The following is a 22,732-nucleotide window of genomic DNA, read 5'->3' on the forward strand; positions in this document are numbered from 1 at the left end:
GTCCTGTGTTTCCTCAGCCAATCGGCTCCCTGTCTGTTTATTCCCCTCTCCTGAGTTCTCCACCCATCTCCCCATTGGTTCAGTTTCTTTTAAAGTCCTGTTTTTCTGTTAAATCCTTGTTGGATCATTTGTTATACTTGTTCTGTTTCACCCTGTGCTGTCCTGACTAGGGATGCACGATATTATCGGCACGTCATCGGTATCGGCCGATATGACCTCTAAAATGAAATATCAGCATCGGCCGAAATGAACATTTTCTGCTGATTATGAGAGGCCGATTTGCCGCCTTCTCCGCCGCCGCATAACTGTGCTTCCCTCCACGGACTGTTTCTCCCTGACGGTCCCGGTGCTTCCTCCGCAGGCTCTACTTCACTCAGCTGCCCGTCAGACCCGCTGCTTCTTCTAGCGGTGGCTAGCTGGCTGTGCTTCCCTCCGCCCATGCTGCTGCTAACACTGCGCTAGCCTCTCAGCTAACGTTAGCCCCGGCTCTCCGTGTGGATCCAACCGGAGCACCGAGCCCCGGTTTGTTATTCAGGGTAAAGTGGGAAGAAGCAGCTGATCTGACGGGCAGCTTGAGTGAAGCGGAGCCTGCGGAGGAAGCACCGGGACCGTCAGGGCGAAACAGCCCAGGGGGAGCTGCTATGTTCGGCTACACAGTTAGGAAACACTTTGGCTGACAGGATGTATCACACTGTTTGGGGGCGAAAAAAACAACTTCTTTTTGGTTTATAACGGCAGTTGGCAACCAGCGTATTAGCTGGCGTCTTCCTAAATTCTTCCTTCATATATTGTCTTTCTTGATCATACTTAGTACAATCTATGCTTGCATGTGTAATAGTCTCCTCAGCCAGCTGGAAAAAAATATGTGCATATATCGGTATCGGCAATCGGCGACAATGAGTTGGAAATATCGGCATTATTAAAAGATGATTTCTGTCAACTCTGCATTCTGGTCTCTGCATTTGGGTCCATTCCTACTAAACCTTGTTATGAAATGATCGAAGACAGTCAGTCATCTTTGCTGGAAAAATCTCATTTTAGGACTCATGGTTACTGTTAGCAGTTAGCTAACATCTTAGTCAAGCTAGCAAAAATAAAAGACTACCGTTACTCACTGATTTCTTGATCTAAATACCACAAATTATGATCCTCTTCACTCTTTCATGAACAATTATGCTAAATTTCACTGACGTGGGGATTTTTTTTTAAAACTTCAGTGTCCAAATGGAAAACTTTGGTTTATTCAAAGCCATATTTTAAAAGCCTTATCCTGTAATAGAGAACAGTGTCAGTCTAATATTACTTATGAAACATCTCATTCAAAGACATTCATCATGTGGTATTGTGCGCAGCTGACAGACACAACTCATTACACAGTAAAATATAGAGATATTCGTAGTGTTACTGGACGGAAAGAAAAGACAAATTTATCAGATTTTACATGAACATTTAAACCTAGTGACACAACATTTCTGCTGCTACGTCTCTAATCCGTCACATAAGCAGAAGGTCAGACACAAACTGAGTGTTGCTTACACTTTATTTTTATGTCAACTAAATGAAACCCAGTTTTTACTGCAAAGGACACAAAATGGACAAAAAGAAACTGCAAAATCCATTTAAATCACGTCTATCATAAAATGTATTTTTCCCAGAGTAAATTCATATTAAAAAAGCCAAATGTTGAGTTGGAAAATATTTTGTTTTTTAAATAAAGCTGTGATTGTATAACAAATTTGAACAGCATTGAGCTTCTATAAAACACTGAGCGGCTTTATGAACTGTCTCTATAAAAAAACATCATAATAAAACATCTCTTCCATCATCCGAGTCTAGCTCATGTCCATGCTCTCTGCAGGTCCTAAGCCCCCTCCCTCCCCTCCCTGCACACTCTGGAAGATGGACGCCATGTCTGCGTTGGTTCTGATCTGGTTGGCGAAGTCAGCCATGCTGGGGCTCCTCTCCACCTCGGGCACAGCCAGCAGGGCAGCAACAGCGCGCATGGCCGAGCGCCGCAGCTCCTCCTGTTTCTCAAACTCCTGCTTCACAGAACCGGCCTTCACCTGCAGGCGGTGGGGTTAATTTCAGTGTAGTGGGAACCATCATCACAAGCTCATTATGACTGTACTCCTCGATACAATGCGTGATATATATTTTACAAAAGAAAACGAGACTTTAGAGTGGCTATAATTGATATTTTCTGTAATAACAACATAAGAGCTGTCAGAGTGTAATGTGTTGGTCGTGGCTCGTAGTGATGAACCTACAGAAAATTATCAGAGACTCTGCAGCTCCTTTATGGAGCTTTATTGTGAGTTTCAGCTCGTGGTTTATCTGTCCGGCTGCAACTTTACTGTGGTTCACTCTCAGCGCTCTCATAGACTCATTTTGGGCCGCAGCAGGCAGCTGTTTTCAGAGAAAAAGCCCTAAAAAGCCACTGTACACTACCTGCTCAGCACCAAACAGCAAACAGACACAGTTAGCTGTAGACTAGCTGGTGAACATAGTGGAGCATTTAGCAGCTAAAGAGACAGATATTTCCCTCAGGAGTTGATAGAGAGAAGAAACAGAGCTAAAAGAGAGTGAATATTGGACTTACATTCACCAGGTGGACAGAAACACGACTCCAAATGAATGATAATGTTGCTCCGTAACTGCTGGATGTGTGAATAGGCAACTGTTTGCTAACAAGTTCATGATATCAACTTAAAAGTTGATGATATGATGTCAGTGTTGTGTTCACTACTTGTTTCTGCTGAAAATTAGGGGACATAAAATTAGTTAATGCAGGTTTGAAGAATTTATAGGTTCTATTAAAGGAGTAGTTTAGCATTTTAGAAAAAAACTCAAGACTCATGTCCATTAAATATGATGCTACAGCCAAGAGACAGTTAGCTTAGCTTAGCTTAGCACAATTACTGGAAACAGGAGGAAACAGTTAGCCTGGCTCTGAACAAATTTCAAAAAACCTGCCTACCAACATCTCTAAAGCTCACTAATTAACACAGTCTCTAAATATTTATAATGACACTAAAATGTTTCATCTTTACATTTCAGTTTATGAACAGATTGAACAAACAATATATCTTTAATTAGTGAGCTTTAGAGATGCTGGTAGGTAGATTTTGACAAAGCCAGGTCAGCTGTTTCACCCTGTTTCCAGTATTTGTACTGAGCAGAGAGATATGGGAGTGGTATTAATCTCATCTAACTCTGCGAGAAAGCTACTAAGCGTATTTCCCCAAAAAATGAGCTTTTTCCAGCCTGGATCTTATTTTTGTAGTTTTGACCAACATTCATATATGTTCACCTTTCTTTTAACCTCTAAGTGGTGTAAATATCTAGCTTAAAAAGTCTTGTTTGCAATACTCTGTAGACTTCAGTTTCAGTCACCACAAACAACACACTACATATTTTAGTGTTTATATGTATTATATTATGAGTTATGACCTCTAAGACTCCTAAATGTGTCTGTGTGAATGTGTTTCTGGTACCTTGGTAGTGCAGGTAGCTTTAAGTGGCTCCACCAGTCTGTCCAGTCTTTGCAAAACAGCAGCAGGACACAGAGAGGCCAGTCTGGCAAGCATCAGGAAGGTCAGCATCTACACAAACAGAAGTACAAACACACGAGAAACACATGGAGAAGCGGAGGCAAGAAGATGAATGAGACACTTGTGTCTGTGGGTGCGACCAAAGTTATCCACAGAGCAACAACCAAACCAGCATTTAACAGGTCTGAAGTGACATTTGCAGGCACATTGACATTAATGTGCTGCAGCTGAGCAGCTGATTAGCTATTTAGCCTGCTAACTGATGTAAGCGGTGCACTTTTTCCCGGTGGATGTTTGTTTGGTGGCTCGTTCATCAAGCTAAAATGCAGGACAAGATGTGTGTTTATGTTTGTATCTTAGATAAGAAGGAGACTTTAGCAGGGAAGCTGATGTGGGTTGCTATTCAGAGTCTGTGGCTCTTGTGTTGAGTAGCAGGATGCAATCAGGCTCAGTGTGACTGTCTGCTCTGCCGATGATAGAATGACATGTTATTGCTTTATTCAAGATTTATTTGGCTGTATCGAATAAAATCAAAACCAAAAAATGTTAAATATACATTTCTCCCTTTTGATTTCAGATTTTTTTTTACAAAGGAGAACACAGATAAATGCAACTGAATTTCAGCTGAACTTTAAAGTTCGTAGCAACAACTGAGCGTACGTAAGATGTGGTCTGACTTGGGGACGTTAACACTTTCTACCCAGAGAAGAAGACTAAACTCGAAACTCTGACGTTGATGTTTTCTACCCACCCTGATATCATAGTGGTCTTTGAGTCCTTCCTCCACATGATCTAGAAACTGCAGGACATCCAGCCCCTCCAGACAGCTGTCCAGCAGAGTGTACATACACTCAAATGCTGCTTTACGCACATCCAAACCATCATCCACAGTGTGTTTGAATGGACCCATCTCCACCTGCAATTCACACAAAAATATAAACACTTGCACAAAGCTTTGATAAACATATTGTGAAAAAGTTTAGCTTCCCAACCAGTCAACCCACCTCTCTGATGAGGTCCTTCCTGATCTGGGTCTCCTTGTAGAGGTGAGGCAGCACCGTTGCTAGACGACCACGGATCAGGGATGGTTTGTTATGAGCTGCCGAGTTGAACATCACCAAGGCAACGCGGCGCACGTTGATGTCCTCGTCCTGCAGGGTCTTCAAGAAGTCACCTGCCGACACACAGATACCATCACAGATGTAGAAGAGACAGGGATATGTGTGTGTACTTCTGTTTTGGTAAGAAGACTTTAAATTTGATATGTTTTAAGTGAGAAATGATTAACTGGTTCTGTCAAATTTAAGGTGTTAGTTCAGGATTGGGACTTCGGTTGAGAAATCTGAGCACTGAGCATGTTTTACTTATAGTGACATAACTTCATATATCATTAATATCATTATATAATTATGTCATTTACTTATATCTCATTTATGTCTGTAGATCATATAACATCTTTTGAACTGTGCAAAAATAAAACAGTGAATTATTAATATATTCTATAATAATCAGCAGAGGTACAGTCACAGCTCTGGTGACTTTGTAACATCACATTTACAACAGTGTTTAATGTGCACTGTCCAATAAACCAATAAAATACAAAAATAAAATTTAAAATTATCACTAAAAAAAAATTGTACATTTTATCTAAGTGCCTGTGTCATTTTTCTTGTAATGGTAACCTGGTTAGTAAAACTGACAAACTGGTAGGTTATAATTAAAGCTGCATGTGGAGTAAAGACAATTTTAAAGCAGCTAATCAAAGAGAAAAATGAATGCATAGAAGTTCTGCAAAAATTAAACAAAATGGCCCTGGACTCCAGAGGGTTAAAACACATTGTGCATATCGGCAATATGCACATTGAAGGAGGAAATTTCTTATTAAAAAGATTATTTTTGAAGATAATTACTTGATATTAACTTCAGCTGAACTTTAGGATGCAGTTTACACAGAATGAGGATTGTTGGAACTGCTTTAGAAATTGATCTCTTCACAGCCAGTATAGACAGGAGGAACAACTACAGTGATGAAAACTCTTTCAATGTACATAGAGTATGTGCATGTAACTACTGTTTTAACCCTTTTATGCATGAATTATGATAACCTCAGTCAGGATTTTTTTCTTAAGTGTTTTTATTCCTCTTTAGGCATGAAAAAAAATATTTGAACTTCATTTTTTTTAAACACGCATTTTTCAAGGAGTTTGTCCAACTTAGAGGACAGATGATTAATTGTCATTTTCTCACTTGGAAATTTTAAAAAATGTATTACTCCTTAGTTGTTACTTGATGTTACAAAATTTTATTTACCTGCAAGGGTCTATTACTATAGAAGGGTTGGCAAGATATTCCTGAGCTGGTGAGCATTTCCGGCGAGCAGGCGGCCATCTTGGTTTTGAGAAATTTGTATTGCACTTACAAAGGCTGCCCAATGAATGGCAGTGTCTGGGATGACACACTAGAGTCCACTGTGTTGGCTGATGTGCAACTATACCATTAAAACCCATGCATATATAAGAAAACAGCTTTTGAATAGCTGTCCACTGTAGTGACCGCTATGCATGAAAGGGTTAATACAGAAATTTAAAAAAAATGTGAAACTATCCTTTAAAATTAAGATTAGCTTTGTCCTCACAAGGAAAGTAAAACAAGTGTGTTTTTGTGCTTGTGTGTCTTACCTATGCATTCCTTCAGCAGTGTGTCAACAGGAGCAGGTTGGTCAACAATAGTGAACTTGATAGCCGTCACCACTGTGCTGCGAGCCAGAGGAGAACCTGTGAGGGGGCAGGTAGAGTCCTGGATGAGATTCTTTAGTTAATGGGTTGGTTGACCTAAATAACACTCACTTACCTATGGTGGTTTCTACTCATGGAGATACAGTTTTGGTTTTATTTACCCAGGTTTTGTGATATCTGTCTGAGATTTCTTCCTCCACTCAAATACAAATGAGGTGAATGAAATGTGTGTTGTGCAGCTTTTAATATTAACTATAAACAATAGTAAGACTCTACAGCCACACCAGCAGCTCTGTGAGGCTGTACTTGACCTAAATGCTCACATCAGCATACTAACAAGCTCTCAATGATAACATGGTGATGTTTAGCAGGTATAATGTTTACCATGTTCACGCTTGTTGGTTTAGCGTGTTAGCATGCAAATATTTGCTAATTGGGACTAACACAAGTACAGCTGAGGTTGATGGGAATATTATTAGCTTTGCAGGTCAAGTCAGCAAAGTTACTACAATTCATCCTCTAAGGACTGTGAATGTGAACAAAGAGTCAACGTCATGGTGGCGTTAGAGGAAAACTCTGTGCCAAATATTATGCCAATCCATCAAGTAGATGTTGAGATAAATCAAAGTATAAGTCAAACACTTGCTTTTGTTGCTAGAAGAAAAGAAGATCATAAAAACCCTTAAAATGTATTCTCCAAGGAATATCTGTCATAAATGTCATGGCAATCCATCAAATTGTTGTTGAGATATTTCACTCTGACCCATAAAAGTCAACCTCATGGTGGCGCTAGAGGAAAGCTCAGTGGATCATTAACATCAGTAGGATTCATCTTCTGGAAAACATGAACGTCTGTACCAAATTTCATGGCGATTCACCAAACAGTTGTCAAGATATTTCAGTCTGGGTCAAAGTGGTGAACCAACCGACTGTCATTAAAGAAAGACACAGTAATGCGTCTTTCTTTAAAGGAATCACTTTCTACTGAGGATAGAGTCCCTCTGAAAGCTGCTGATGCCACATTGATACTAAAATTCACAACAATCTGAGCAATATTTCTAGAGATATTTTGCTCTGGACCAAAGTGTCGGATGGATGGTCAGATTCAAAATCTCCATCCACAGTTGGTCAGACAAATATAAGCACTTTCCCACCTCACACATCATACCAGCTTTAAGTTGCTGTTTAAGTCTGGGTAATAGTTGCGACGGGTTGACTAAGGTCAGTTTTCCCAAACATTCAGCCACCAGGTTCCTGGTCCCCTCCTCCTGACACTCGCAGTTCTGAAACAGCAAAGCCCAGATAGACTCCACGTGGGCCGAGAGACTCGAGGCTGGACAAGCACTGGACAGAAAGAGAGAGAAAGTATTCAGCAAGAAGAACAGAGGGAGAGGAAGAGAAGTCATTGTTTAAAGAGATTCTGGTTTTATGACATAATACTGTAAATTCTCATAATAAAGCCTGTATATAAATAACGGCTGCATCTCATATTATAATAGCTGTGTAGTGATAACAGACACACAAACCTATGAACACACATACCTGATGACTTCTTTGAGGGAGTGTAGAAGCAGGTACTGTCTTCTTGGCTGGGAGGTGATCTCTTTCAGCATGAAGGGCAGGAAGTCGTTTAGGCTGCCGACTGCCATGCTGCCTAAAGCGCAGGACGCCGCTGTCTTCACCTGAAACCACAAACTAGAGACTATAAAAAATAGGAACTTGTGTGAAGTCTTGTTCTTTTTTTTCCCTCCTCCGTTCATCCAGGAAAACGTTCAGCTGAACATTTTATTTTCCTACAAATTTATTCATAGCTCATTTGGTTACAACCCGTCTTCACTCACTGTACCATCCACATGAATAATACAGAAAAACCAATAATGTTATTGTCTATTTTTGACCTTTTCTGTTCATTGTTACCATGGTTATAACATATAAACCATTACAGGACTGTCTGACCTCTAATCTTCCTCTCATCTCTCAACCAACTCACTCAACATGTTTCTGTTTGGTCTCTATTATCAACTATTAATAAAGGCAAAAGAAAAAACAAGACTTTGGAACAAGAAAATAAAAATTAAGCTTTGACATAAAGGACAGTTTAAAAAGAAAGTATAAATATGTTTTTCTCTGGTTTCAACATACTAACTAATACTGTGTGAACAGAAAATTAATCAGGTGGAAAGCTGGAAGGAATGGCTTGATAAATGGGCCGATATATCAGCAGATTTTTAAAACTCAAATATAAACTTATTGGTCAGACTATGGATACCTTTGTGATTTGGACTGTTGTCAAAATAACTGATACTATTTGTATCCCTGGAACCATGTAAGTCTTACCTCTTCACTGGTGGAGGAAAAGGCCTCCAGGATGACTCCCTGAACCTCTTTACTCCCTCCCAGGCTGCCGTTCCTCCCCACCTCCCCCAGACATAATAAAGCCAGGACACGAGCGGACTCTGGAGAACCAGGATTCTTCACCTGAGAAGAGCAGAGACAGCAGATACAGCAACACAGAGTACAGAATACAGAAGACCAGGAGCCGTATTCAGGCTAAAAGTGGCTCCTAACTGGCCGAGTTAGAAGAAACTTCTAAGAATAAGAGTAATTTACAAAACATTTTACTTTTTTATTTTTTACATTTTAACCTAAGTCAAATGCTGCAGGTAATGAGTCTCATTGCATCTGTGCTTACAGAAAATACAACAATAAAAGCATATTTTGAACAAACAACAAGCAATCCAATAACACCGAAGACGACAGTTTGCACATCTCTCTTCTAATAGCACACTGAAAAAATGCACTTCACAGAAATGATGAATTTGAGATACATCAGTCGTGAAATGAAGTGTGTGGTGTGAGTCCTCTTCACACCACATTAAATAATGACCAACTGCAATAAATATTACAGTAATTATGCTATTAAATACTATTTTGTTTGGTCAACTGAAAAACAACAATCAACAAACATCTGGTAATCTGTTTGACAAGTCAATTTTACTTTGTTTCATGAATAAAATCTATGACAAAGCAAATAAAAAAAGTGTATATTTCTATCTATCGATCTATCCATGTATTGTATTGATAAATATTTTGTTTCACATTCACTGACACAGATTGGTCACCTGTCCACCAATCACTGTAGACATAGAAAGAAGGTTCAATCATGCTTTGTATATAGCTTTTAGAAGTAAACTCTCAGATAGGAACATTTAGTGCTATTTAAGGAGGACTCCTAGCTGATGTACAGTAACAATGTTCAACACAAACCTCCTGTATGAGGCTGGTTACTGTGCCTGGTGTCTCTTTGGGGCAGGCGGAGGACAGAGCAGCTACACAGCGAGCGACAGAGTGGTAGGACTGTCTGTGGATGACAGAGCTGTCTGCAGAGGACGGAGAGCTGTGGAACGGCTCTGTGAGAGACTTCAGCAACTGACTGCAGAGGAGAGGCGAGGAGGAGAGAGGAGAAGAGAGGAGGAGAGAGGAGGAGGGATGACAGAGGTGGAGGATATTACTTTAAAATGATGGAGCACAAGCGCACTAGCATGATATTCTTCAAATTAAACGTGTTAATTGATTGTTATGTGTTATTGATTGTTAGAGTTCCTCTTCTGGCTCTTTGTAATCAGATGAATATCAGTTTCTTTCCTCCTTTACACACTTGAAACATGACTTGGACTTGTTCAACATGTTGTTGTATGTCTGTGTTGTCTCATGATGGGCTTAAAGGTGTTTCCTCTGTGGCTTCTGGAAGGTTTCCATCTCACTTGATGAGATGAGTTCTGTTTACAAGCTCGAGGGGAACGGGATTATTTTTGAATTCTTGCTTCTTTTTTTTTTTTTACATCTTACATCTTCAATATTGGCAAAAAGAACTGCAGCTTACATCCAAAAATATCAAAATCAGCACTACAACCCACGTGGGTCGACAAAAACATTATAAACAAACTATTAACAATTATCCTCAACCCAAAATATTAAGGCCTAAATAAATCCAACACATAGTTCACCTACAAACACCTGATCTTACCTGTAGCTCAGGTTGCTGGTTTTGGATGATACCAGTGCCTGTAGGAAGGCCACTATGGCTGCGAGCGCACCGCCCTGCAGCAGTGGAGAATGGACGAGTCTGAAGACCCCCGGCAGCACAGAGGAGCTGATCTTAGCCAGAGAGGAAGGGCAGGCTTTGGCCATGCAGGTCAACAAGGTGACAGACACCTGAACACAGAAACAGCATATACTGCATGTATATTATAATAATATCAATATAAAGAACTTTATAAATTGAAACGTTTACTCACAGCTGAAAGGGGTTAAGTTTAGGGTTCAGGATTAAGGGTTTGTTAGTTAGAAGGATATCTCAAAAAACTACTGAACAGATTCTTATGCAAACAGCGCCACCATGTGGTTATTTATGAAACATTTTCCATCTTGGTTTAAAGGGGACATATTCTGCTTTTAGTGATTTTCTGTTATTTATATACTGTTATGATAAAATGATTGCTCTGAAGGCTAACTTTGCCGCATTTTTTTTCTTCCTTGCTGATGAGCTGACGTCGGCTCGTCGTGGATTTCATAGCCGTGGTTGCTAAGGTTGTTGCTAAGGTGGTTGCTAAGGTTTTTCCATGCATTGTTTGCATTGTCCACTCGCGTATTTTGGATCGGACATGTACGGATGTATTTGTTGACATTTTGACAAGTAAAGAATGAAAAAATAATAGAAATCCTGCTACTATAGTTCGTTTCATGGTTTGTTTACGTCGCCTCCAGAGCTGGAGGAAGCTTCCTGAAGCTGACCAATCAGAACAGAGTGGGCTCATCAGGAGGGAGGAGAGCTAAAACGGCCTGTTTAAAGGGCTAGTATAAGATAAATAAGGAGTTTTTTTTTACTGTAAATCATGCAAAGATATTCCAGTAGAGCCCAACAATATAAATATAGACATATATACAATATATATGGAAATGTGCATATGTCCTCTTTAAGTAACTTTACACAACAACATATTGCTGCCACCATGACATCAGTTTCTTGTTATAACGAGAAACTTTTCTAATTATAACATGTTAAGTTGGTAAGTTGTTATAACAAGAAACTTCCATATGTCATTAAAACCAGAAGATCCATTCAGTGCCTGAAGATACTGTCTATAAATATATTCAGTCTGAGAGCTTTCTAGTTTGTATTTAGTGAAACCTTCTAAGCTTCCAGAAATTGGTATATACACATCTATTAATTACCAGTTTTAATCATCACTCTCCCAGTTATCCCAGACCAGAGCTCTTTCCTCCCTACCTGTGATACGTGCATGTCGCTCTCATCCACCAGAGCAGGAAGTTCGTTCAACACGGGCTCCAGTGCTGCCGGTTTGATGCTGGCAGCGTGATGCGTGACCAGTGTGGTCAGACACGCCAGCGTGCCGAGCTTCAGAGCCCGCTGGTTCTTCCTCAGGAAAGATCCCAACACGGACAAAGCTTCTGGCAGGATGGACGACAAGTCAATCTGAAGGAGAGGGAGGGAAGAGAAGGGAGAGTTTTATTGTTTTTTAGTCAATTCTTCATTTGGGAAAGTATCTTTTTTTATATTACACGGTTTAATAAATGTGTCTTTCATTCATACTGAACCTTTAACTGAGAGGCAGCGATGAGCGTGATGGTCCTCACTGCTGTCAGTCTCGTAATCTCATTCTTCAGCCTCTCCAGGAAAATCGCCAACACACCCTTCAGCTCCGCCCCCAGGTGATCACCAAGGTGACACACCATGTGACCCATACAGGAAATAGCCCTTTCTTTCACTTCCTGGTCGATGTCTGTTGCTTTCAGCCTCTTCAAAGTTGCAGAAAACACCTTGAAGAAACAAAAGTTTATGAATTTAAACACTGAATAGACCAATAGATTCCAATAGATGGATTGTTGACATTTTCTGGCCGTCCAGGTGTTAGAACTGACAGATTATTATAACTTGATGGTTTTATTATAGCTGAAAATAACAAACAGTCAAGAAAAACTAGAAAAGGAGATTAAACAAGACAGTCCAGAAGAAAACAGACCTGCAAAACCCGACCCATCGTACCTCTTTAACAAACGGTTTGGGGTCGAATCCTCCCTTCTGTTCCAGCGGCCTCATCACTCTGACCAGCTGCTGGGTGACCAGCAGAGCCTCCGAGGTGATCTTATAGAAAGTGTCGTCTATACACGCCACCACCGGCGGCAGCAGCACCTGAAGGGACCACAGCAGGGGTGACAGAGAGAAAATTCTCCACATGAGCCCTTCCTTCACGTCACAGAAGCTCATTTCTTAGTTATTTGGTCAAAATGACAAAGCCATGTGTTCTAATGTGTCTCATGTATCACATCCAGAGGGTGTTTTTACATCTATTTTAATTGTTTTGAACAGCTGAAGTGTTCAACAGTCAAGCTACATGCTGTTAATTTCACCAGTACCTCAGTGTAATAATATAATCTTTTTGGTGTATGTAACTCTGATAAATGGTCAACATATGATGAAATATCTACATTCCTGTGTAGAGCCTTCAGTTATCATCTTTCACTGAAAATGAGCTGCTTCTCCAATAATCACAGGTTGTGATAATGACGGTAATTAACCTCAATCAACTATTGTTGTTGATGCTTCTGTTATTTTATTTTATTTTTATTTATTTTTGTTCTGCCCCCTTTTTTCTGTTTTTCTTTTTTTTTCTTAAAAAAATGACTCAAGACAATTAATTGATTATCAAAATAGTTGGCAATTAATTTTCTGATGATCAACTAATTGATTAATTGACTAATCGTAAAAGATCAAGAAGCGAAGCATTAAAAGAGGTTTAAAGGACCTGCATATGGGGCTGAAAGGCTTGAGGAGGATGGGAGAGGAGGAGGACATGGAAGAAGGAGAGAGCATCGATCCTCATGGTGGAGGAGGTGGACTTGTCAGTCAGGGAGAAGACGATGCCTGGAGGAAGGAGGGAGGAAGAGGAAGAGGAAGAGGGGAAAGGAGAGAGCAGAAGGACGAGAGAAATAGATGTTGGGAGGTTTTTTTAGTGCAAATGAGTGAGGAATAAAAAGGGAGCTGTGAAATGAGGGAGGTGTGAAGTCGAAATGTGTGTGTGTGTGTGTGTGTGTGTGTGTGTGTGTGTGTGTGTACCAGGTATTAGAGCAGGTATGTGCTGTTCCAGGGCTCCAGGTACAGTGTGAGCCAGCTCAGTGAGGAGACAGAAGCAGCCCTGTCGAGATTTTAAGCTCTTCTCCTTCAGCTGTCTGTGGAGAGCCTTCACTATCACCGGCACCTGCACCGACAACACACACACACACACACACACACACACACACACACACATTACCTGTCTACTGTGTCATTAAGAGTAAAACATGTTTATTATATTACAATACATTTATAGGTTACCCAGAGACAGATTGGTGCCAAATGGAGGCATAAACTACACATTATACCAACAATCCAGTTGTCAGATCCACATTGAATCATTGTCCGTGATCCCTCAGCAAGGTTTTTATGGGCTTTTCAAAAACAAAGATTCTCTTAACAGATTCCCAAGAAATATATTAGGATATATTTGTTTCACTGGTTAAAATACATCAACCAACAGAGCTTTTGTTTGTGTTGATGCTTTAGTCCAAATAACAATTTAATCCAGACCAGGAACAAAATGTCACACATCGGTATCACGTCACCTCAGCTGTTATCATTCATCATTCTGCCATTGATGCTTAAGGCGGCCAATTATTTCTGCCCCATGCGCCCGTCTGTCTTCAGTAAATGTTTGTGTAACGAACTCTGACTCACCACATCATCCTCTTCCACACTGAAAATCTTTGACAGACTGTAAACAAACTCGTGACATCATTCTCTACCTGTTTCTTCAGCATGGCGACCGCCGGCTCCTCCTCCTTGCTCGCTCCCGTGTCCGAACCGGCCACGATGAGGCCGTGGTGACTCGATCCCCCTCGCGTTTGTCTCAGCAGCGTCGAAAAAGCCGAAAAGACGTCTGCCCGCACGTTCTCCTCGCGCTCCTTGAATCTGGCGAGCAGGGCGGGGCAGATGGAGGAGTAGAAGGAGAGGAGGAGGTCCCGGCGCGTGTCGATCAACGCCTCAAGACACTTGATGGAGGAGCGTCGCACCTTCCAGCTCATATCATCATCATCACTGTACTCGTCGTCGGATTCTGGATGGAGTCATGAGACAAGAAGAAGAAGATGGGAGCACACAGATCTTCAATGTAATTATGTTAAAATCACTCAAAATGATCATTTCAAATGATTATTTATATTTGTGGTGTTTTTATAAAAGTGAAAAAGCAGATTCTTCGCAGTAATTTTAACTTTGCTTGTAAACAAAAGTTAAAGACTTTAAAGAGTTTCTTTTTAAAATCTGATGTGCACGGTTAAGAACTACACCTCAAACTCACAACTACAAACTAACTCACTTATTAATGAAACAACAAAGAAGCGCTTGTCAAAGATGAACAGAGATAAAGTTTCAGCACATATAAGAGGAACCTTGTGAAATTATTATAGTAAACAAACAAAAGTAAAAAGTGCTGAATGCATTTCCTTCGTTATAAAACATCTGCAACACCGAAGTGTCTTAAATCCTGCATTGTTTACATGTTTACATTGTTTACATCCACGTCTTCTATTGCATTACTATTATTTGCTGCATTTCTTGGCACATTTCAGTCACCTGTAGATCACAGTAGATTTGTGTGAAACCATTGACAGGAATGTCAGAAACTCCACAGGCTACCTTTAACTCTTGAGCAGGTAAATCTGGGCCATTAAATCAGCCAATATGTGCTTTTCATAGATTTATCTGTGAAAAACAAAGAACTTGTGATCCCTAGAGTGAAATATCTATCGGATGGATTGCCATTAAATGGGGTACAGATATTCACGTTCCCCTCAGGATGAAATCTAATAACTTTGGTGATCTCTTTTCATCTAGCACCATAATCAAGTCAGATTTTTAATATATCGAATTCTTAGATTTATGACTAAATACCTGCAAATCTAATGTCATTCCCATCAGCCTCAGCTGTGATTTGGGATTGTGAACATAGCCTCACTGAGCTGTTAGCATAGCTGTAGACTTTTAGTCTTGTTTAGCAGTAAAATGTCTCACTCAGTGCACATCTCGGTCTCAGTTATTGAAAGAATGAATGTAATATTGGCCCATATATCGTTATCAGACCTAAAATATCGATAACAACCTCAAAGATGTTGGTCTGACTCTGCTTACTGTTGGTGGAGTGAGATGGATGGATGGATGGTAGAAACGTCTCACATGCGCACAAACCTTCATCAAACCCGTCTATGTCCATGCTATCCTCTTCCTCCTCCTCAGCATCATCATAATTGTAGTTCGGGTCAAAGGTCATAAACTTAAGACAAAGCTGAGTCACCGTGGCAACATGGGGTGACATCTCCTTTGGACACCTGCCGATCAAAATGGACACAACAGTAAGTAATAGAGAAGAGGGAGTGTGTGTGTGTGTGTGTGTGTGTGTGTATGTGTGTGTGTGTGTGTGTGTGTGTGTACCTGCGTATAAAAGCTTCAAAGGTCTGGAAACAATACTCTCTCAGCTCGTCATCCTCCACACTGGTGAACTTGACGACCATGGGAATCAGCTTCTCTAAATGCTCACCTACAGAACAAACACACACATTAAAGACAAACAAATGAACAGTTTACACGTCTTTATCTAAACCTGCACCATCCTGTTGTAGTTAATACTGAAAAAACGCATCATTTGTCTGATTTGACTCAGAGTCTACAGCCGTGCTGGTGGCTCTGTGAGGCTGTATTTAGTAACAGTGCTGCTTTGAGCTAAATGGTATCATCGGTATGCTAACATGCTCACAATGACAACATGCTGATGATTAGAAGGTATAATGTTTACAATCTTAAATTAGCATGCTAGCTGCGGGAAAAGTGATAGTCATAAAGGAATGTTTTAATTAACACAGACATGATAGTTGATCAGAGGGCCTCTAGTCTTCATGGTCCCTCATCCATTGCATGTTTTAGTTAGTGCACTTTGACGGAGAGATGCCCACATTTCTTCCCTCCCAGGTGGCGTAAACTAAGCTGCCCTGTAAGAATACTGTTAAACTGAACTGTGTTAAGTTTCTGACTGTGTCCATGTATGCATGAATGTACCAGGAGCTTCTCTGATATCAGATATAAGTCTTACGTATTAAAAACTTAAATATATTCAAGTAAGAATCAACTGGAGCCTGTGGAGTTATTTCTTTATTCATCATCAAAGTATTATTGGATGAAGTACAAGATTTCTAACACACTAGCATTTACTTATTGGTACTAAATACAAAAAGCAGCCAAGGCTGATGGGAATGTCATAAGTTTTGCAGGTATTTTGTCATAAATTAAAGTTTTGGACAAATTAAAGTGATTATAATTCACTCTGAGGGGAACATGAATTTAAAGGCAATCCATCCAATAGTTGTTGAGATATTTCAGTCTTGACAAAAGTGATTTTAGCTAAAAAGTTGTAATGAATTCTTCTTGATGCAAACAAAAACTATATAAAAATTCAGTCGTGGTACAAAGAGCCTCCAGTATCTCTAAAGGCTTGTTTGTTTTTTCCCGTTCGACATGAACACAGCATAAAAAGAAGCAACAGATCTCACCGACTCGATGGCCGCCCTGACGGCTGATGGTTGCCAGGCACTGGATGTATGTCCTTGTCATTGAAGTGGGCGGACCCTTCGCCAGCTCCGTCAACAGGTGTTCAGTCAGCTGGGAGAAGAGGGCGGGGCTACAGCAGGGCACCAGGTGACCAAGAGCCAAGATGGAGCGTTTCCTGACTGCCATTCTGGAGCTGGTTAACTGATGCAGCAGATGGGTGAGGAATGAATGAATGAATGAATGAATGAAAAAAAAGTCAATTACAATAAAAAATAAACTACGGCTGCAACTAAGGATTATTTATAAATCATCACTTAATCTGTTGATAATTTTCTTGATTAATCGATTAGTTGTTTTGTCCATAAAATATCAGAAAATGGTGAAAAATGTCTGTATCACAAAGCCTAAGCTGACATCCTCAAATGTTTTGTTTTGTCCACAACCGAAAGATATTCAGTTTACTGTCATAGGTCCAGGGACACGCAGGGGTCCCCAGAAAAATGGAGAATATTTTACTTTCACTATTATTTTATTGACTAGAAATTAGCCTAATGACAGAATGTATAAGAATAACAGTTCTGTTCATAGGTTTCTCACTCTTACACACTCTATCACACTGTTAATCTGCCAATCTACAGTACAAACAGTTATGGAATAATTAAATCTTATCAGATGAGATCTGTGAAATTACATCTTATCAGATACGAGTCTGTGGTCTGATGTGTTGATCAGTTTAAGGGTCCTTAACACCAAAAATGTTGGGAACCACTGTCATAAACTACTAAAGAAACCAGAAAATATTCACATTTAAGAAGCTGGAATCAGAGAATTTTTACTTTTTTTTCTTAAAAAATTACACAAAGTGATAAATCAATTATCAATTGTTATATTAATAATTGGCCACTAATCGATTAATTGACTAATTGTTGCAGCTCTAAACGTCTAAGCACAATAAGCCAAAATGCTTGAGGATGACTTTATCGTGAGAACAAAAAATACTTTCTTAAGATTATAAACAATACTTATAAATACAATGGAGGTTAATAAGGTTTGTCACTGTAATATTAATAAACTAATAACTTCTTACCTGAGGCAGCAGACTGGACAGCAGAGAGCTGTGGAAACTGACCAGTGCACCACTGAGCCTGCAGGAAAAATAAAAACATCACAAACATCTGAGGTCCCATCACACTATTCAGTGGCTGAACGCTTGAGCAATCAAATATTTTGTGTTTAATTTTTGCTTTTTTGGTGGATTTTTTCTGTTTAGTCATTGTCTTAATTCTTGTAACAAGAGTCCACAGCAGTGCTAGTAGCTTGAGCTAAATGCTAACATCAACATCCTGAGTATAATGTTGGCCACGTTCACCATATTAGCTTGGTTTGTTAACATGCTAACATTTACTGATTAGCACTAAGTACTTCTATGTTGTATTAAAACTTTCAAATAATAAGTGAATTAGTCTGTAATTGTAGTTTCAGTTTTGGTCAGTTTGGAGCGTAGTTCTTGATTGTGCACATATCAGATTTTGAAAAGAAACTCATGTCTTTGACTTTTGTTCACAAGAAATGCAAAGTTAAAACTCCTGAAACAACCTAAAATGGGCTGTTTGGTTTGTGTTTTGGTTCCGATGGAGTGACTAAGTGCTGATGTTTTCTATGTTCATCACCATTAGCTTAGCATGTTAACATTTGCTAATTAGCATTGAACACAAAGCACAGCAGAGGCTTTGTCATTTGTTTTGCAGGTATTTGGTCATAAACCAAAGTACTGGACAAATTATAATTTTGGTTCATACATAAAAAATCAGACCGTCACTAAAGTTATTAGGATTTCTCCTCTCGAGACCTTTAATATCAGTAGCAAATTTCACACCAATCCATCCAATAGTTGTCTAAATATTTCAATCAAAACCACAGATGTGAACATGCTGGTGGCACTAAAGGGTCAGAAGAAGTCGTTCTCTGTCGATCATGAATATCTGTATAGAATTTTATGGCCACACATTCAATAGTTATTGAGATATTTCAGTTTGAACCAAAGTGGTGGACTGACTGGCCAACAACATCATCCAAAGAGGAACGCCAAACACACGGCTAAAAAACAGCTTGAAAAAGTCAAAGTGCATGATGGCAAATAATTTTTCTAAGTATCTTTGCCTGACAATGACGCGACAGAAATCACATGAAGTTTTCTAAAATTAGAAGAATTCCTCCTGATCATGAATGTGTTGACTCTGAAACTAAGGAACTATGCAAACCAAAGTACCTGGTTGAGATACTTTGGACCAAAGTTGTCAGACATATTGAGCTACAGACTGATCTCACCATCCTTGCTCCCTGCCTTTAGATGGTAAAAATGTTTCATAATGCTTTTACCTTCCCAACATGTCAGACAGGATGTCGAGAGCCTCTAACTGAACTGACACATCTTCCTGTTTCCCCATGGCACCAATCAGCTGGGAGGTAATCTTCTTACACACACTGGCTGTCAGGGTCAAACCTGGAAACCCACATAAATATACTGTAACAACCCAGAGGGGAATCAACGAGCAACCCATACAAAAATGTAGATTAGATAATTTTTATCTGAATATTTTTGTTCAGAAATGGTGCGGAAGCCATGCAGATGTTCATGATAAAAGTGAAAGATTTTAGAAATATGTTAATCTGTGAATATAATTCATGTTGCTGTATGTTGTTTTTTCTTTAAAGACAAAAAAAGCAGAGTGAACATTTTTTAAATTTTTGACTGAAGCAGCAGATTCAATCTCACATGGAAACCTGACATCAAAAGCTGCAAGTTTAGACTAAGAGGAAAGCAGAGTTAATAGTCAGCCGTTACCTGATGAAGACGGAGGCAGCTCAGCGATCACAGTCTTCAGTCCCATACTGGAAATGTCTCTCAGCTGCTCCTTGTCTGACATCATGTTTGAACACAACGTATCCACCATCGTCTCCACTTGAGGCTCCTTCACCTTGCTGACCAGAGGGGCCAAACTAAAAATCAAACATACCCACAGTAAACAGTACAATCATCATCAGTTACCATCAGTTACTCTTCATCAGGGCAATGAAAGACATTACACTCACTCACAAACACATAATAACATTTAACACACAGAGAACAGTGAAGCAGCTGTCGGTTTACCTTCTTGGCAACATGTTTCATCTATGACAGATGCTTCTGAAAACAATATATAAAAATGTCTGTATACGTATTTAACCCATACGAACCCGGACCCAGTTCTCCTTAAAGGAAAATTAGGGGGAATATAAAACAGACCAAATGGACCACAAGGAACACATTTCTGAACTTTTTTTTTGTAATTCTACCTTCAGTGTAAAAGATCTGTAATGTAACACATATGTCATAACGATATTTCCCTAACTTGTTTTATATCAATTTGTTCAAGAAATGTGGTCAGAACAGGTTAAATGTAATACAGGACGTCTTATTAAAGCATCAGAATTGTTAAATTGGTTGAAACCTACCTTTAGTAACAAAAAACAAGCTTTTTAAAATTAGCTAGCTCTGTCACATTTGCTGACCAGGCACACTGCCATTTTGGAAGTGATGTCATGGGTACACAGATTCACATATTGTCACATGACTGCACCAGGATGTTCAGTAGATGTCACTCAGGGACTTCATGAGTTAAAATCAAGGATAAAGCTGTATAAGGAATTTTCCAGAACATTGAAAGGGTTGGTGACACCTGTGTCACCATGGGTTCTTATGGATTAAATATTCAATACGTTCATTCTGTTTTTATGAAATCTTTAAATCTCCAGGAGTAATTATGTGAAGTCCAAAATTTTACTTTTAGCAGTTTATTAAATACAGACAACTTTTAGCAGAGGAGCTCATCAGCTATAATACATTATGTACTCATTAAAATCTCATTAAAAGACTGAAAAAAAGATAGAAAGTTACAGCTTAGAGACTAGATATCGTCTTAGATTTAGTATTTTTTTGTATAGTATTGTGATATGGCATAAGTGTCTTTTCCTGGTTTTAAAAGCTGCAGAATTACAGTAAAATTATGTCATTTTCTGAACTTACCTGTTCTAGCAGTTCTATTATTGGCCTTTACCCACTTAGTCATTATACAGTCATTATATGGTCATTATTTTATAGTCATCCCTACAATATTGTCACAATAGCTGTTCATATGTTCACTTACTAGTGTGGTGCATGTACTGAAGTACATTTGAACATCAATGTGACCACTCAGTTTAGGGGAAAAAGTGAACGTACTACATAATCAGTGACTATGAATCTTCCTAGACATCGTTGGATGTCCCCTAAAGGTACCTGTGAGCATCACAGTAGTCCCCTGAATGTCCAGGGATGATTTCCACCTTTAAAGGGACTGTACAGCTCGTCCCAGTATGAAAAAAACAGCGGGACCAGTTTCCATCTGTAGACCCTAACCTGTGTCTGGTGTTTGTATGTTTACCATTTCACAGCCAGGTTCTGCACCTCTCCGTTCTTGTCCTCCAGCAGTTTGAGCAGCATGGTCACCACTTTCCTCTCGCTGTCCTCGTCCAGCTTAATACTGTCCTTCTGGAGCTCCAACATCAGGTCATTAGTGGCCATGAACCTGGACACAAACACACCGAACACCGAAGGAGACACAGAGAGGGACAAAGTGGGATGAGTTAATAGAAAGAGAAGAAGCAAAGGTATAAAAATGAACTCCCCATTCACACACACACACACCTGGTGACCCTTTGAAGGGGCCTGACCCCTAGGCTGGGAACCACTGGACTAAACTAGCTAACTGTATATAAAGTAGTTGAAACTAGCTCCACCTCCAGCAGCTACAACAGTAACATGCTGCTCTAACACTGATGCTTCAGTATTAATAATCTAATGATGTCATATATCATAATATATCAGTCAGAGGGACCAAACCACTACTTTTACTGCAATACTTTAACTACATCAAGCTCATAATACTTACCTGCTTTTACTGTAGTAGGATTGTTCATGCAGGACTTTTACTTGTAATGGAGTATTTTTACATTGCTGTATTGGTACTTTTATCGCAGTAAAGGATCTGAGTACTTCTTCCACCACTGTCCAATTCTTTGTTTTGCATTAAACAAACATATTTGATGTTAAATAAACTTGTTGTTGACTTACAGACACTCTTATCTCAGATCTCACCACATAGTGACACTTAAAAGTTGACTTGATTGTACTTGTATCTCTTAGGGAAAAAACGTCTAAAATCAAGTTAAATATCTAAAAAATGAAAGATATTCGCTTGTGTAGTGACATGACAAACACACACAGTCAGGATCAAAAAGTGTCATCTCACTGTCAGACACACCAGCTGCTGTTTACCTGAAGTCTTTGTCAGTGGAAGTCATTTTCTCCAGCAGGTTGGAGATGTGGTAAGAAACGCTCGACATCTTGGTTTCTTTGGCAGTTGTCACTCTGAAACTTAACAGAAACGGTAAAATCTGAAGACTGGGCCAAGAGCTTTAACCCAGCAACATGGCGAGGCAGGAGGGCACAGAGAGAGAGAGCTGCCCGGGGGGGAACTTGACACTTGGAGGGTTCAGATAAAAATAGATGTCAGGTGAAAGTTTTTCTGCTTTATAGCGACACCGTGTGGACATATGGAGTCCTGCCGCTGTGCATAACCGCCACCGTCTGGGATCGTGTCTAGAAGGTAACCTTATATTTGCGAAACTCTCGCGAGATTTGTTTCAAGTGATCATTTTAACCCAAACTATGATCTTTTAACCCTAACCAAGTGTTTTTGCTCGTAAAT

At 39.6% G+C, this 22,732-nt stretch overlaps 1 protein-coding gene across 1 annotated transcript; it reads right to left on the reverse strand.

The window, feature by feature from the left end:
• Positions 1 to 1,522: 1,522 nt before the first annotated feature.
• cand2 (cullin-associated and neddylation-dissociated 2 (putative)) lies at positions 1,523 to 22,568 on the reverse strand. The gene is made up of 24 exons (XM_044349586.1): positions 22,300 to 22,568; positions 21,407 to 21,550; positions 19,789 to 19,943; positions 19,323 to 19,446; positions 18,031 to 18,088; positions 16,946 to 17,144; positions 15,834 to 15,939; positions 15,591 to 15,730; positions 14,150 to 14,460; positions 13,425 to 13,566; positions 13,114 to 13,232; positions 12,354 to 12,500; positions 11,906 to 12,127; positions 11,577 to 11,783; positions 10,314 to 10,501; positions 9,554 to 9,719; positions 8,624 to 8,764; positions 7,829 to 7,968; positions 7,455 to 7,630; positions 6,230 to 6,325; positions 4,556 to 4,725; positions 4,303 to 4,467; positions 3,495 to 3,602; positions 1,523 to 2,063 (listed from the first exon to the last, which is right to left on the reverse strand). Exons 1-24 carry the CDS (start codon positions 22,365 to 22,367, stop codon positions 1,833 to 1,835), a joined length of 3,723 nt encoding a protein of 1,240 aa, XP_044205521.1. The 5' UTR covers positions 22,368 to 22,568; the 3' UTR covers positions 1,523 to 1,832.
• Positions 22,569 to 22,732: the final 164 nt, after the last annotated feature.

The sequence above is a fragment of the Thunnus albacares genome, chromosome 4 (assembly GCF_914725855.1).
Source record: "Thunnus albacares chromosome 4, fThuAlb1.1, whole genome shotgun sequence".
Classification (NCBI taxonomy): Eukaryota; Metazoa; Chordata; class Actinopteri; order Scombriformes; family Scombridae; genus Thunnus; species Thunnus albacares.